Source organism: Urocitellus parryii, chromosome 6, assembly GCF_045843805.1.
Source record: "Urocitellus parryii isolate mUroPar1 chromosome 6, mUroPar1.hap1, whole genome shotgun sequence".
In the NCBI taxonomy this organism is placed as follows: Eukaryota; Metazoa; Chordata; class Mammalia; order Rodentia; family Sciuridae; genus Urocitellus; species Urocitellus parryii.
The window spans coordinates 34741254-34755972 of record NC_135536.1 but is presented as its reverse complement, the minus strand read 5'-3'; the positions used below and the strand labels follow the sequence as shown (position 1 = coordinate 34755972).

Sequence of the window (14719 nt, the reverse complement as noted above, 5' to 3'; positions counted from 1 at the left end):
ATCATATTACACGGTTTGGTTCAAGTGAGTTATGAACTCCCAATTTTACCCCGAATACAGATTGCTGAATCACATCAGTTACCCTTCCATTGATTGACATATTGCCTTTCTAGTGTCTGATGTATTCTGCTGTTTGTCCTATTTTCTGTTATCCCCCCTCCCCTCCCCTCCCCTCCCCTTTTCTCTCTCTACCCCTTCTACTGTAAATCATTTCTTCCATTTGTATTATCTTGTCTTACCTCTCCTTTCCTCTTATATGTCATTTTGTATAACCCTGAGGATCGCCTTCCATTTCCATGCAATTCCCCTTCTCACTCCCTTTCCCTCCCACCTCTCATCCCTGTTTAATGTAAATCTTCTTCTCAAGCTCTTCGTCCCTACCCTGTCCTTGTTGACTCCTCTTATATCAAAGGAGTCATTTGGTATTTGTTTTTTAGATTGACTAGCTTCACTTAGCATAATCTGCTCTAATGCCATCCATTTCCCTCCAAATTCTATGATTTTGTCATTTTTTAATGCAGAGTAATACTCCATAGTGTATAAATGCCACATTTTTTTATCCATTCATCTATTGAAGGGCATCTAGGCTGATTCCACAGTCTTGCTATCGTGAATTGAGCTGCTATGAACATCGATGTAGCAGTGTCCCTGTAGCATGCTCTTATTAGGTCTTTAGGGAATAGACCGAGAAGGGGAATAGCTGGGTCAAATGGTGGTTCCATTCCCAGCTTTCCAAGAAATCTCCATACTGCTTTCCAAATTGGCTGCACCAGTTTGCAGTCCCACCAACAATGAACAAGAGTGCCCTTTTCCCCGCATCCTCTCCAGCACTTATTGTTGTTTGACTTCCTAATGGCTGCCAATCTTACTGGAGTGAGATGGTATCTTAGGGTGGTTTTGATTTGCATTTCTCTGACTGCTAGCGATGGTGAGCATTTTTTCATGTATTTATTGATTGATTGTATGTCCTCCTCTGAGAAGTGTCTGTTCAGGTCCTTGGCCCATTTATTGATTGGGTTATTTGTTATCTTATTGTCTAATTTTTTGAGTTCTTTGTATATTCTGGTTATTAGAGCTCTATCTGAAGTGTGTGGAGTAAAGATTTGTTCCCAGGATGTAGGCTCCCTGTTTATCTCTCTTATTGTATCTTTTGCTGAGAAAAAACTTGTTAGTTTGAGTAAGTCCCATTTGTTGATTCTAGTTGTTAACTCTTGCGCTATGGGTGTCCTATTGAGGAATTTGGAGCCCGATCCCACAGCATGTAGATCATAACCAACTTTTTCTTCTATCAGATACTGTGTCTCTGATTTAATATCAAGCTCTTTGATCCATTTTGAGTTAACTTTTGTGCATGGCGAGAGATAGGGATTCAGATTCATTTTGATGCAAATAGATTTCCAGTTTTCCCAGCACCATTTGTTGAAGATGCTATCCTTCCTCAATTGCATGCTTTTAGCCCCTTTATCAAATATAAGATAATTGTAGTTTTGTGGATTGGTTACTGTGTCCTCTATTCTGTACCATTGGTCCACCGGCCTGTTTTGGTACCAGTACCATGCTGTTTTTGTTACTATTGCTCTGTAGTATAGTTTGAAGTCTGGTATCGCTATACCGCCTGATTCACACTTTCTGCTTAGCATAGTTTTTGCTATTCTGGGTCTTTTATTATTCCATATGAATTTCATGATTCTTTTATCAATTTCTACAAGATATGCTGTTGGGAATTTGATTGGCATTGCATTCAACTTATAGAGAACTTTTGGTAATATCGCCAATTTGATGATGTTAGTTCTGCCTATCCATGAGCAGGGTATATTTTTCCATCTTCTCAGGTCTTCTTCTATATCTTTCTTTAGGATTCTGTAATTTTCATCGTATAAATCTTTCACCTCTTTTGTTAGGTTGATTCCCAAGTATTTTATTTTTTTTGAGGATATTGTGAATGGAGTGGTTGTCCTCATTTCCATTTCAGAGGATTTGTCACTGATATACAGTAATGCCTTTGATTTATGCATGTTGATTTTATATCCTGCCACTTTACTGAATTCATTTATTAGCTCTAATAGTTTCCTTGTAGACCCTTTTGGGTCTGCTAGGTATAGAATCATATCATCTGCAAATAGTGATAATTTAAGTTCTTCTTTTCCTATTTTTATGCCTTTAATTTCTTTTGACTGTCTAATTGCTCTGGCCAGTGTTTCAAGGACTATGTTGAACAGAAGTGGTGAGAGAGGGCATCCCTGTCTTGTACCAGATCTTAGAGGGAATGCCTTCAATTTTTCTCCATTCAGAATGATGCTGGCCTGTGGCTTATCATAGATTGCTTTTACAATGTTGAGGAATGATCCAGTTATCCCTAATTTTTCTAGAGTTTTGAACATAAAGGGATGCTGTACTTTGTCGAATGCTTTTTCTGCATCTATCGAGATGATCATATGGTTCTTATTTTTAAGTCTATTGATGTGGTGAATAACATTTATTGATTTCCGTATATTGAACCAGCCTTGAATCCCAGGGATGAATCCTACTTGATCATGGTGTATAATTTTTTGATATGTATTTGAATCCGATTCGCCAGAATTTTATTGAGGATTTTTGCGTCAATGTTCATTAGAGATATTGGTCTGTAGTTTTCTTTCTTTGAAGTGTCTTTGTCTGGTTTCGGAATCAGGGTGATGTTGGCCTCGTAGAATGAATTTGGAAGTTCTCCCTCTTTTTCAATTTCCTGAAATACCTTGAAAAGTATTGGTGTTAGTTCCTCTTGAAAGGTTTTGTAAAACTCTGCTGTATACCCATCCGGTCCTGGGCTTTTCTTAGTTGGTAATCTTTTGATGGTTTCTTCTATTTCCTCTATTGTTATTGGTCTGTTTAGGTTGTCTATATCCTCCTGACTCAATCTGGGCAGATCATAAGACTTAAGGAATTTATCTATGCCTTCACTATCTTCTATTTTATTGGAGTATAAGGATTCAAAATAATTTCTGATTATCTTCTGTATTTCTGAAGTGTCTGTTGTGATATTGCCTTTTTCATCCCGTATGCTAGTAATTTGGGTTCTCTCTCTTCTTCTCTTCGTTAGCATGGCTAAGGGTCTGTCAATTTTATTTATTTTTTCAAAGAACCAACTTTTAGTTTTGTCAATTTTTTCAATTGTTTCTTTTGTTTCAATTTCATTAATTTCAGCTCTGATTTTAATTATTTCTTGCCTTCTACTTCATTTTTCTGTTGTTTTGCTCTTCTTTTTCTAGGATTTTGAGATGAAGTATGAGATCATTTATTTGTTGTTTTTTCTTTTTTTGAGGAATGAACTCCAAGCAATGAATTTTCCTCTTAGAACTGCTTTCAATGTGTCCCATAGATTCCGATATGTTGTGTTTGTGTTTTCATTTAACTCTAGGAAGTTTTTAATTTCCTCCTTGATGTCTTCTAAAACCCATTGATCATTCAGCAACCTATTGTTCATTCTCCAAGTGATGCTTGATTTTTCCTTCCTTCCTTTATCATTGATTTTCAGTTTCATTCCATTGTGGTCAGATAAGATGCATGGTATTATCTCTACCCCTTTATATTGTCTAAGAGTTGCCCTGTGACATAATATATGATCTATTTTTGAGAAGGTTCCATGAGCTGCTGAGAAAAAAGTGTAACTACTTGATGTTGGGTGGTATAGTCTATATATGTCAATTAGGTCTAGGTTGTTAATTGTGTTATTGAGTTCTATAGTTTCCTTATTTAACTTTTGTTTGGAAGATCTGTCCAGTGGTGAGAGAGGTGTGTTGAAGTCTCCCATGATTATTGTATGGTGGTCTATTAGACTCTTGAACTTGAGAAGAGTTTGCTTGATGAACAAAGCTGCATCATTATTTGGGGCATATATATTTATGATTGTTATGTCTTGTTGGTGTATGGTTCCCTTGAGCAGTATGAAGTGTCCTTCTTTATCCCTTTTGATTAACTTTGGCTTGAAATCTATTTTATTAGATATGAGTATGGCCACTCCTGCTTGTTTCCACAGTCCATATGAGTGGTATGATTTTTCCCAACCTTTCACCTTCAGTCTATGAATATCTTTTCCTATCAGATGCGTCTCCTGTAGGCAGCATATTGTTGGGTCTTGTTTTGTGATCCATTCTACTAGCCTGTGTCTCTTGATTGGTGAATTTAAGCCATTAACATTTAGGGTTATTATTGAGATCTGGTTTGTTCTTCTAGCCATATTTGTTTATTGATGTTACTAAACCTGATTTATTATCCACTTTGACTACTTTCCCCCCTTTACTGTCCTACCTCCCATTGTTGGTTTTCAATGTTATTTTCCATTTCCTCTTCCTGTAATGTTTTGCCAAGGAATTTTTGAAGAGATGGTTTTCTAGCTGTGAATTCTTTTAACTTTTGTTTATCGTGGAAGGTTTTAATTTCATCTTCTATCCTGAAGCTTAATTTCGCCGGATACACGATTCTTGGTTGGAACCCATTTTCTTTCAGAGTTTGAAATATGTTATTCCAGGATCTTCTAGCTTTCAGAGTCTGTGTTGAGAGATCAGCTGTTATCCTGATTGGTTTACCCCTAAATGTAATCTGCTTTCTTTCTCTTGCAGCTTTTAAAATTCTCTCCTTATTCTGTATGTTGGACATCTTCATTGTAATGTGTCTAGGTGTGGATCTCTTATGATTTTGCACATTCGGCGTCCTGTAGGCTTCTAGGATTTGGGATTCTGTCTCATTCTTCAAGTCTGGCAAGTTTTCTCGTATTATTTCACTGAATAGACTGTTTATTCCTTTGGTATGGAGCTCTGTGCCTTCCTGTGTCCCAATGACTCTTAAATTTGGTCTTTTGATATTGTCCCATAATTCTTGGATGTTCTGCTTATGGTTTCTTAGCAGTCTTGCTGAGCTGTCTATGTTCTTTTCCAGTTGAAATACTTTGTCTTTATTGTCTGATGTTCTCTCTTCTAAGTGATCTACTCTGCTGGTAGTATTCTCAACTGAGTTTTTGAGTTGGTTTACTGTTTCCTGCATTTCTAGGATTTCTATTTGTTTGTTTTTTATTACCTCTCTCTCCCTGTGAAATTGATCTTTTACTTCCTGGATTTGTTTGTCGATGTGATCTTTCATTGTCTGATGTTGCTGTCTCATGTCTTCCTTGAGACTCCAGATCATCTGAAGCATATATATCCTCAACTCTTTATCTGACATTCCATCTGTTGCAGCTATTACCTCTTCTAAAGTTGAGTTGACCTGCATTGCTTGTGGTCCTTTCTTTCCTTGTCTTTTCATACTGCTCGCGTTTCTTTCTGCTTGGTGCAACTGTTGTGTTTTTGATTTATACCCCCTATTTATTTATATTGCTCTTGTATAGTTAGGAAGTCTCCCTTGCAGGGTGGGTAGTGGCTCTGCTCCTCCTCTAATTAGGGTGATCTGTCTACCCTGCTAATCAGTCGCAGGTCTGCCCCCCCCCCCGCGGGCACGGGTGGCGGCTCTGCTCTGCCCCCACTCCAATTGTGGTGATGTAACTACCATGCCCTGGGGTCGTTGGTCCTGGACTGGATGTGGGTGGCGGCTCTGCTGGGTCCCCACTCCAATTGGTGTGACGTGTCTACCGCGCTGGCAGGCCTCTAGGCCGGTGGGTCGCAGTTCTGCACAGCCCCCACTCCCAATGGGGGTACCTGACTACCTCTCCAACGGGTCGCTGAGCCCCCTCCGGACCCGGGCGGCGACCCTGCTCCACCCCCACTCCAACCAGTGTGACGCGACTGCCTCGGTGTTGTGTGTCCACCACGCTGGCAAGCTACCTGGCCTGTCTTTCCAGTGGGCCGCAGGTCTGCCTGCTCTGCTTGCTCAGATGGCAGCTCTGCACAGCCCCTACTCCAAATGAGGTTGTGCCTCCCAGGGGAGCCCTGATGGCGGAGGCTGACTACTGGTTCGGGTGGGGCGGGCCAAACCGCTCGGGTGTCAGCCGCTTGCAAAAGTGGCCGCTGGCCTCAGGACTCGACTTCTGCACCCTCCGTGGGGCCACTTGTGGAGCCAGGTAGCTGTGGCCACGTGGTTAGGGTCCGGGCGTGTGAGGCTGCTGCTCCCAGAGCGAGCTCTATGCCTCCCAGGGGAGCCCAGATGGCGGAGGTTGACTGCCTTTTCTGGCGGGGCGGGCCAAACCCCTCGGGTGTCAGCCGCTTGCAAAAGTGGCCGCTGGCCTCAGGACTCGACTTCTGCACCCGCCGCTGGGCCACCTGTGGAGCCGGTTAACTGTGGCTGCGTGATTAGGAACCGGGCAGGTGAAGTGGCTGTTCCCAGAGCGAGCTCTAGGCCTCCTGGGGGAGCCGCTTGCCGAGCGGCTGATGGCTGGGGGACTATACCTCTGTGCCCGAGAGGCTGTCCAAGATCCACTTCTCTGGGACGAACTGTCACTTCCAATAAACCTACCAGTTCACGGCTGCTCTCCTCTTAAGGGAATTATGCTAGAAGTTCCTCCGTAGGTAGGCTGCATCTGTTCAGGTGGGTCTTTCTTATCCCGTTAAAGTGGAGACGATGGAATCGCTGCTTCCTCGCCGGCCGCAATGTTGGATCCAAAGCCATGGATTTGAACGGTCTCCCTTCCCTCCTTCATGTAGGATGTGTAACCACCAAGTCCACCCATGGAGAGGGCTTCTGGGAAGCAGCCCTGGCAGGGTTTGCGTCAGGGCTGCAGGTGCCTGCTGATCACTGTGCATCTGTAGCACAGAAGTAAGTGGCAGCGTCTGCAGCCTGGGAAGCCGTGATGGACAGGACGCTTCTTTGGGTGGAGGTGTCCAGGGTGGCTGTTAGTCTTCCACTGTGTTTTTCTTTCTCATTTGAACGTATTAAAATCACCAAAGCAGGACCTTTACCTGAGTCCTGTCTGTACCACTGCAGGTTGGTAGTACTAGTTTTGTAACTGCAGTTCATGGTGGCATTTTCTCCCTCCTGGATGCTCAGGACCCAAGAACTCTCTTTTTGTTGTTGGCTGTTCACCCCTAGGCAGAAATGAGGCCAGAGACCAAATGTTAGTAACTGAATTTTTAAATCCTATTTCCAAAATCACAGGAAGACTCATCTCTCTGGCAAGTGGGCTCTAAACTAGGGTCTCCCTGTTCCCATCTCCACCAGACCCCACTCACTGGCCAACTGAAGCCACAGGGTCACCAAACACACTCCCAGGAGTTTCTGCATCTTCCTTCCTCATTGGGATCACAGGAGGGACAACTTTGGGACCTGAAAGGCAGCCAGGTCCCTCAGTCAGAAGAGTTAGTTCCCATTACTGAAAAATTTTGCTCTTTCAGGCCCTCTCCCTCCCAGAGTCTCATTTTTTTTAACCCAACCCATCAGCAGCAAGCTCAATCCTTTGTTTTGAACACAAGATTGAAATCAGATCTGAGGAGAGGGAGGCACTGCCATCTAGTGGTGGCAACATCATCCTGCTGATGGAATGTACTCTGGATGGTGAAGTGTGTAGAGCTGACCCTGAAGGAACTGCAAAACTAGTCCATTCACTGCCTGCATTGAACTCTGGTTCCAGCTTGGAAAAAGCAGATACATTGAATTTAGGTAAGAACTCAATGAAGGAAGAATGTTGGAGCTCAAAAGGTAATGGATATCTTTGAGAAGCACTGTTAAGTTGCCTACAATTATGACATCTGAAAATGTATGGACAAGCTTCCTCTTTGCTGGAATGAGACTATTTGTAAGTCAGAGTTTTTACTAATTAGAAATAGAAATGGACTTGGAATGAATTGAATAGAAAAAAAAAAACAAATTAGTGAATACCACCTTTGCCTCGGAATCCCCAATAGGTCAGGGAATTGGACTCAGATCTACCAAGTAAGGGCAGCACAGAAAGTCTGGGGAAGCCCTCCTATTAGCATCCATGGGCTCTTCTTCTGCGCTCCAGCCTCTGCAGGTGGTGCCTGCCAACCTGCTCAGGCAGGATAACTTAAGCAGCTGAAATTCCACAGTATTTTCTGCCCTATCACCTCTATGTTGTTGTAATTACCTCCCTTCTCAAAAATCCTTCCTTTTTTCATAAGTAACTCTTGAGTCAATATTGGGAACAATGCATTTTACTGCTGGGGCCCAGCTGTGTGCCCACATCTAACTGCACCATAGTCTGCCTATGAGTACTTCATTATCAGCTTGCTAGGGCTGCATTACAAAGTACCAGAGACTGGGTGGCCTAAACAACAAAATCTACTTTTTCAACAGTTCTGGAGGATTTAAGTCAAAAGTCCAGGTGTCAAAAGCTATGGTTTCTCCTGAGGACTATCTCCTCAGCTTGCAGATGGCCACCTTCTCACTGTGTCCTCATATGAATCACCTCTGCCTGTGCTATCTATGCCCTAATCAATCACCTCTTCCTACATGGATACAGGTCATTTTGGATGAGAGCCACCCTAAGGACCTTATTTTAATAAAATCATCTCTTTATTTTATAAAGTAAAATATTTTATTTTATTTTGGTTCTTTTTAGTTATACATAACAGTATAATCCATTTTGATATAATTATACAAGCATGGAATATGTCTTGTTCCAATTCAGACCCCAGTACCTCTCCTTTCTTTTCCCTCTTCCCACCCTTACTCCCTTCCCTCTATTGATCTTTCTGCCATTTACCCACAGTTATTTTTTAATTTAATTTCTTTTGGATGTCCACAATGGTGAGATTCACTGTGGTATATTTGTATATGTATATAGGATAGTTATGTTAGATTAATTCCACTGTCTTTCCTTTTCCTATCCCTCATTCCTCTTTGTCTATTCCAATGAACTTCTATTTCCTGCCCTTATTGTGATTTAGCTTCCACATATTAGAGAAAACATTCAATCTTTTGATTATGAGGGATTCACTTATTTCACTTAGCATTATTGTTTCCAGATCCATCCATTTAACAACAAATGACCTAAAGTCATCATTTCTTATGGTTGAGTAATATTCTGAGTGTATGTATGCCACATTTTTTAATGCATTCATCTGTTGAAGGTACCTAGGTTGGCTCCATAGCTTAGCTACTGTGAATTGTGCTGCAATAAACATTAATAATACTCACCTTTTAAAGGGTCATTTTCTGAGGTGGTCATCTTTGGGGCTTCAACATATGAATTTTGTGGAAATATAATTCAGTGCATAGTAAAGAGTAGCTGGCGCTTTCAGTTTCTATGGTAGGAGACAGGAGGGCACAGGCAGAGGAGAAGCTTTGCTGTCCTGCCATAGAGGTCAAATTGAGGTCCACCCACTCAGGAGCTGCCCGTGTATCCTCTGGGCTTATTTTCTCTTGACTGTAAAATATGGACAATAACAATCCAGTGCTACATTTTCAAAGTTGTGGAAAGTTAATGATGAGATAATAAAGTTCCATTTAGAGCAGGGCTTGATGCCTCAAAACTTGGTACTGCTTCAAGAAAATGGGTCCTGATGCTGAACAGTCAAAAAGATTGGCAAAAATCTTCTAGAAAATTTTGTAAATATTTCGGTATTGAATTCAAGATATTCCTTGTGAAAAATGAGTTAGTGATTGGCAAGAGGGGAAAGAAGGAAGAAAAAAAAGAAGGAAGGCTGGGTGGGGGATGTAGCTCAGTGGTAGAGTAATTGCCTGGCATAAATTGAGGCCCTGGGTTCAATCCCCAGCACAGGGGCGGAGAAGGAGAAGTGGTGTGGGTCGGCTCACAGCCAACACAAATTCATGTTAGCATAAAGGTAAGAAAAATTGGAGTCTTTTGAGCAAGGAACTAATGTTATCTTAAATGTTGAAATTTTAATCTGCCTGCTTTCTGCTAGATAGTTGAAAACTTGAAAAACTTTTCCAGGAAATACAGAATAAAGATCAAAAGATGTCCCCTGACTCTAAGAAATCCTGAGACTTGTCTAATGTCAACTACAAGAGGGCAGGCATCTAGTTCTCTTAAAAGTGGTATGTATTCAGCTATACATGCCAAAAGGATCCAGACTCTGGAAAGGAGAACTGTGAGGTGAAAAATTTTATTGTACCTTTGAGTACAGAAACATGAGAATAAATTCTCATTCAAAAATGAATAAGTGAAGAAAGAATAAAAGGTAATTAGTACCTAGTGTTTATTCTAGGAACCCAAGTATGAATCAATATAAAATATTCATTGATATAACACATCAAGTTAAAAAATCCATATGCTTCGCAAGATAACAACAAATAACCAATTTCAAAATATTTTTCTCAACATATTTTCAAGAAATTAAAAATTAAGTATCTAGTCCTGTTACAAGATAAGGCATATTTATTGAAAACCATCAATAAATATTATGCCAAATAATAAAAAAAACAAGTGACACTTAAAGGAAGGGGTGGGGATGGAGCTTAGGGGTACAATGCCTTCTTAGCATCCACAAGGCCCTGGGTTCATCCCCAGGAGTGGAGATAAAAAGTTATGACAAAAGATTATGATTTCTCATATATATTCATTAAATGGTTGCTCAACAATGACCTTGTAACAGTATAATAGAAAAGAAAGATTCTATTCATAATACCAACTACATTTAAATGTATAAGAAGGAAAAATAGAGAGACTGAAAAGTTTTCAAAGAAATATAAAGCAAAGAGAAATGTATATTTTTATACATTAATAGCAATTAATGTTGATCAAATATTAATGAGATGTAAATTTTAAAGTTTGCAGCACTTGAAAAATAACTTTTAAATTTAATACAACACTAACCAGAAAAAGAAAAAAATTCAACCAAAGCAAATACAAATAATATATCTTTCATATAATTGACAAAAATGGATTCTGAATATAACATTTTTTCCTTCTTATCTAAAAAAGTTAAGAATGATAACCATCATATGTAGAATTCATTAATGTTTGTAGGGCATAGCTATGCTGAGATAGTTCCTCACCTCCAATTCTAGAGGACATTCATCAGACCTTTTTCTATGCCTCACAATTATTATTTACCCTAAATAAATGGTAAAGTCCTATAAGCTCACAGTTAAATAAAAAGAAAATTACCTTCAGTAGAGAATCAGGTTATTTCCCACTGAAACAGAAAATGCTAGAATAGCACTTGTCAAACTGTATGTCTTAGGTCCACTGAAATATCTGAGAGTATTTCTGTATCAGATAATCTGCATGATGAAAATATTTTTTTTATCATAACACTAAGATATAGTTCAGGGGTTTCACTGTGTTGACATTTGTACTGATGGTACAAACACAACTGTTGTCATCTTAGGTAAAATCAGTGATCCTAAAACATGCTAATAGTCCTTGCGTGTATGCATCGCCACAGAAAGAGACCCACCATGTATTTGCAAAAGAAAAAAAAAAGTTTAGCTTAAGTATGTCCTTGATACAGAAATGAAAAAACAGATGTATCATTTCTTTTAAGTGTACACCTTTTTACTATTCTACCTGATGAAGCAGATGGTGCTTGCGGCACCTCTGAGGTCTTAAGCATGACAGGGTCTTAGGAAGAGCACTGGAGCATGGTTTGCAGTGGGAGCAGCAAGCTGCCTTTCCATAGAACTCTATTTTTTTTTTTTTTACTTGAAAGCAGGAGCACAGCCCAGCAGGTTTGGGTAGTTGCTAGACATTTTCTTGAAAATGAAAGATTTGAGCTAACAATTTGGCCGACAAGTGACTGGTTGTTGTCGATGATATTTTGAGCATTCATGTGAATTTTAAATATTTTAAAAATTCACATCTATTAACATGGATTTGATACTTTCCCAATTCTTCATGGTATTTCTGAAAATACTGGTGATAATAACAGTGCAATTTTAAAATATGTTTTAGAATTATTATGTACCCACAGGAAGTTCCTAAAATATTTATAGAGTTGTATGTCCTCTTCACTATCTTCCTCCAAAGGTGAGATTTTTTTTTATAGAATTGTAGTACAATATGAAAACCAGGAATTGACATTGCTCAGATACACTAAGGGATTACTTGAGGGTTTTTGTTTTTGTTTTTCTTTTACTATTAAATTTGAGAGTTCTTTATTTGTTCTAGCTACAGGGCCTCTGTCATGTATGTGATTTACAGAATGTTCTCCTTGTCAGTAAGTTACCTTTCATCCTCTTAACAGGGTCTTCCACAATGCTGAAGGTTTTAATTTTGATGAGTTCAATTTAATCTCTTTTTTTTTCATGGATTGTGCTTTTGGTGTTACAAGGTTTTTCTCCATAACAAATAAAAAGGTCAGATCATTGACAACTTAGACCTTTGAGAAAGAAGATTTTGGTGATTCCATGACAGAGGAATAAAAATAGAAACTAAAAGAATGATATAGTCTATGTCAATTGCAGACTCATAAGCAAATCTTAAATCAAGGAATATAGTAGTATATTTTCTATTTTCTCTTTGCTCATTGTATTTATATGTTCCTATTTGTATATATTTCTTCTCCTTCTCCTCTATCCTCCTCCTTTCTTTCTTTTTCCCCAACATAATTATTTTTTTATGCAGATAACTGGTAACTAACTTTACTATTTAGTCTGTATGTAGAACTCCTTCTGAATTTTAAAAGTGACTTTAGAGCCAGAGATTCACACAGTGAATGTTGTGACTATGGATTTCCTCATTTGGGGGGGAAATGAGGAAAAAAAACCTTTTTCACTTGTTCAGAGACCTCTTTAGCTTGTTAAGTGGAACAACAATTCACTGTTATTGGGATGAGCAGATGTGTATATAGAGGTGTATATGAAAGATCAGGCAGAGGGATGAGGTTGGCCAATTACCAATTAATTTTCTCCTAGCTCTAAATTTGTCCATCATTCCCTTTTTATGATATGGGATGTGGACCCTGTTATTGTTTCTCCTTTGCCAACTGGTGTGATAAGGAGTTTTGTCTTTAACTGTGGCTGGAAGGGCACTGAAGGAAAAAGAGGCTTCTTTCTCTGGTGCTGATGTGTTTCCTGTTCTCTTGTCCACCCTGCAGTGCTTGGCTAGCCTGGGACTCCCAGGGATGTGCCCCTGTAGCAGGTGTGTAACAGTCCTCCGGATGGTTTCTTGGCAAGTCTTCATAAGCACCCAAGCAAGTACAGCAGCACACTTTTGCCAGCTTTTTGTAAATTGTACTGGATCCTGGTAGGTATTTTATCACTTAGCAATAGTTTTTCTCTGGCACCTTTGCAAATTTCTCCACCACTCGGCAGACTACAGCTGCACATTCCCAATGAGGTCTAAATCTTAGTTCTGTCCGGAGGAATCCAAAGTGTGCCTGTGCCAATGTGCTCCTTCCTTGGGAGTCTGCCTTGGTCCTGGAGTTGAGAGCTTCTCCTTACATGTGCAATTCCTACATTCTTTAGTCCTTTCCCCTTTTAATAGATAATCTCCTTCTATTATACAGTAATTTTCACATTAATTTTTTCTTGTCCAAATTACTGTGTCGTATTTTTACCCTTTGGCTAGACCTTGGTAAAGTAGGAGTCTGTGAAATATAGAGAAGAAAGAGATCATTAGATACAGAGAGATTAGCAATCAGAAGCCATGAACCAGCATAGAGCTAATAAGGAGTTGCACTGGGGATGTAATGAAGAACACATGAGGGATGGTTGGGGTGGCAGGAGAGTTAGAGAGAGAAGACTATACCACTTACACCTGGACAGTCCCTCTGGCTTTTTTTTTTTTTTGCTGTGCTATGCCATTTTTACTTCAAAAGTTTCTTTGGTGGGTGCTTCTAGAAAGAATAAATACAATTTTTTTTAAAAAACCCTAATTTAAGCAGAGTAGGTGATGAGATTTTTTTAAAACCAATCATTGAGGTCCATCGGAAGCTAACTGATCCATGATAAGATACTGTATCTTAGAGGCACACTCAATGCCAAGCTCTGGAGGAAGAATGCCTCACTGGGACCACAGACAGAGCTGACAGGAAGCGTTTTGTGTCACTCTGAAGGGTTTGTGCTTGGCTTCCCCTGCAAGCGCAGTTGCTGTGCCACTCAGAGCACAGTAGTATGTGGCTGAGTCGTCCAGATGAGCTGAGGGTTTCTGCAGGTGGAAGGACTTCTCCCCTCTGTCGAGAGCAGCTGTGAATCCTTTGGCGCTATCCCTTGAGATGTGTTTCAGGAGGACCTGGAGGCCTTGTCCAGGGTACTGGACATACCAGAAGAGCACAGGGCTCCCCGTATAGGAGTAGTTGCACTTCACCTGCACCAGGGCCCCTTCAAAGACAGCGATGTGTTCCTCTGGCTGTGTCACTGTCTGGGCTCTGATTCCTCCTGAATGCCAATTATGGATCAGGAAAAAAAAAAAAACTAATTAGACCATGGAGAACAATTTTTTAAACTGATTCTACATCACAGTTCACCGACAGACAGAATGAAAAGCACCTTTTTACTCACCGAATGTGATTATTATCACGAGCACTGAGATGAGGATGGGCGTCATGTCCGAACCACAGGGACACAGCAGGTTCTGTTCTGGAAAGAATTCAGCCATATGGACCCTCTGACAGCGCACGGAGAGTTTAACCACTCTGTGATGCAAAATGCTCCTCAGAGAGCTGGGTTTGCCTTCTGGTTTTCTATGATAGTTCAAGTTGCTCAGCATCTCCCTCTAGAGACCAAAAGCGGTACTGCAGACAACCTCAGACTTCTGGAAGTCTTCAAATTCTCAAAACAGTTCCTTCTCATTTAATATGACAAAATATAATGTAGACTAAGTGAAAAAGAATGTCATTAGAAATCCATACATAAGCATATCAATGCAACATAGTAGAAAGTCCAAATAGCAATA

The 14719-nt window shown here is 40.1% G+C and overlaps 1 gene segment (V, D, J or C); it reads right to left on the bottom strand.

The window, feature by feature from the left end:
* Positions 1–13828: 13828 nt before the first annotated feature.
* Positions 13829–14371, bottom strand: LOC113178244 (T cell receptor alpha variable 16-like). The segment is given in 2 exon segments: positions 13829–14202; positions 14326–14371. Coding segments are annotated over 2 exon segments (420 nt in total).
* Between the last annotated feature and the right edge of the window lie 348 nt (positions 14372–14719).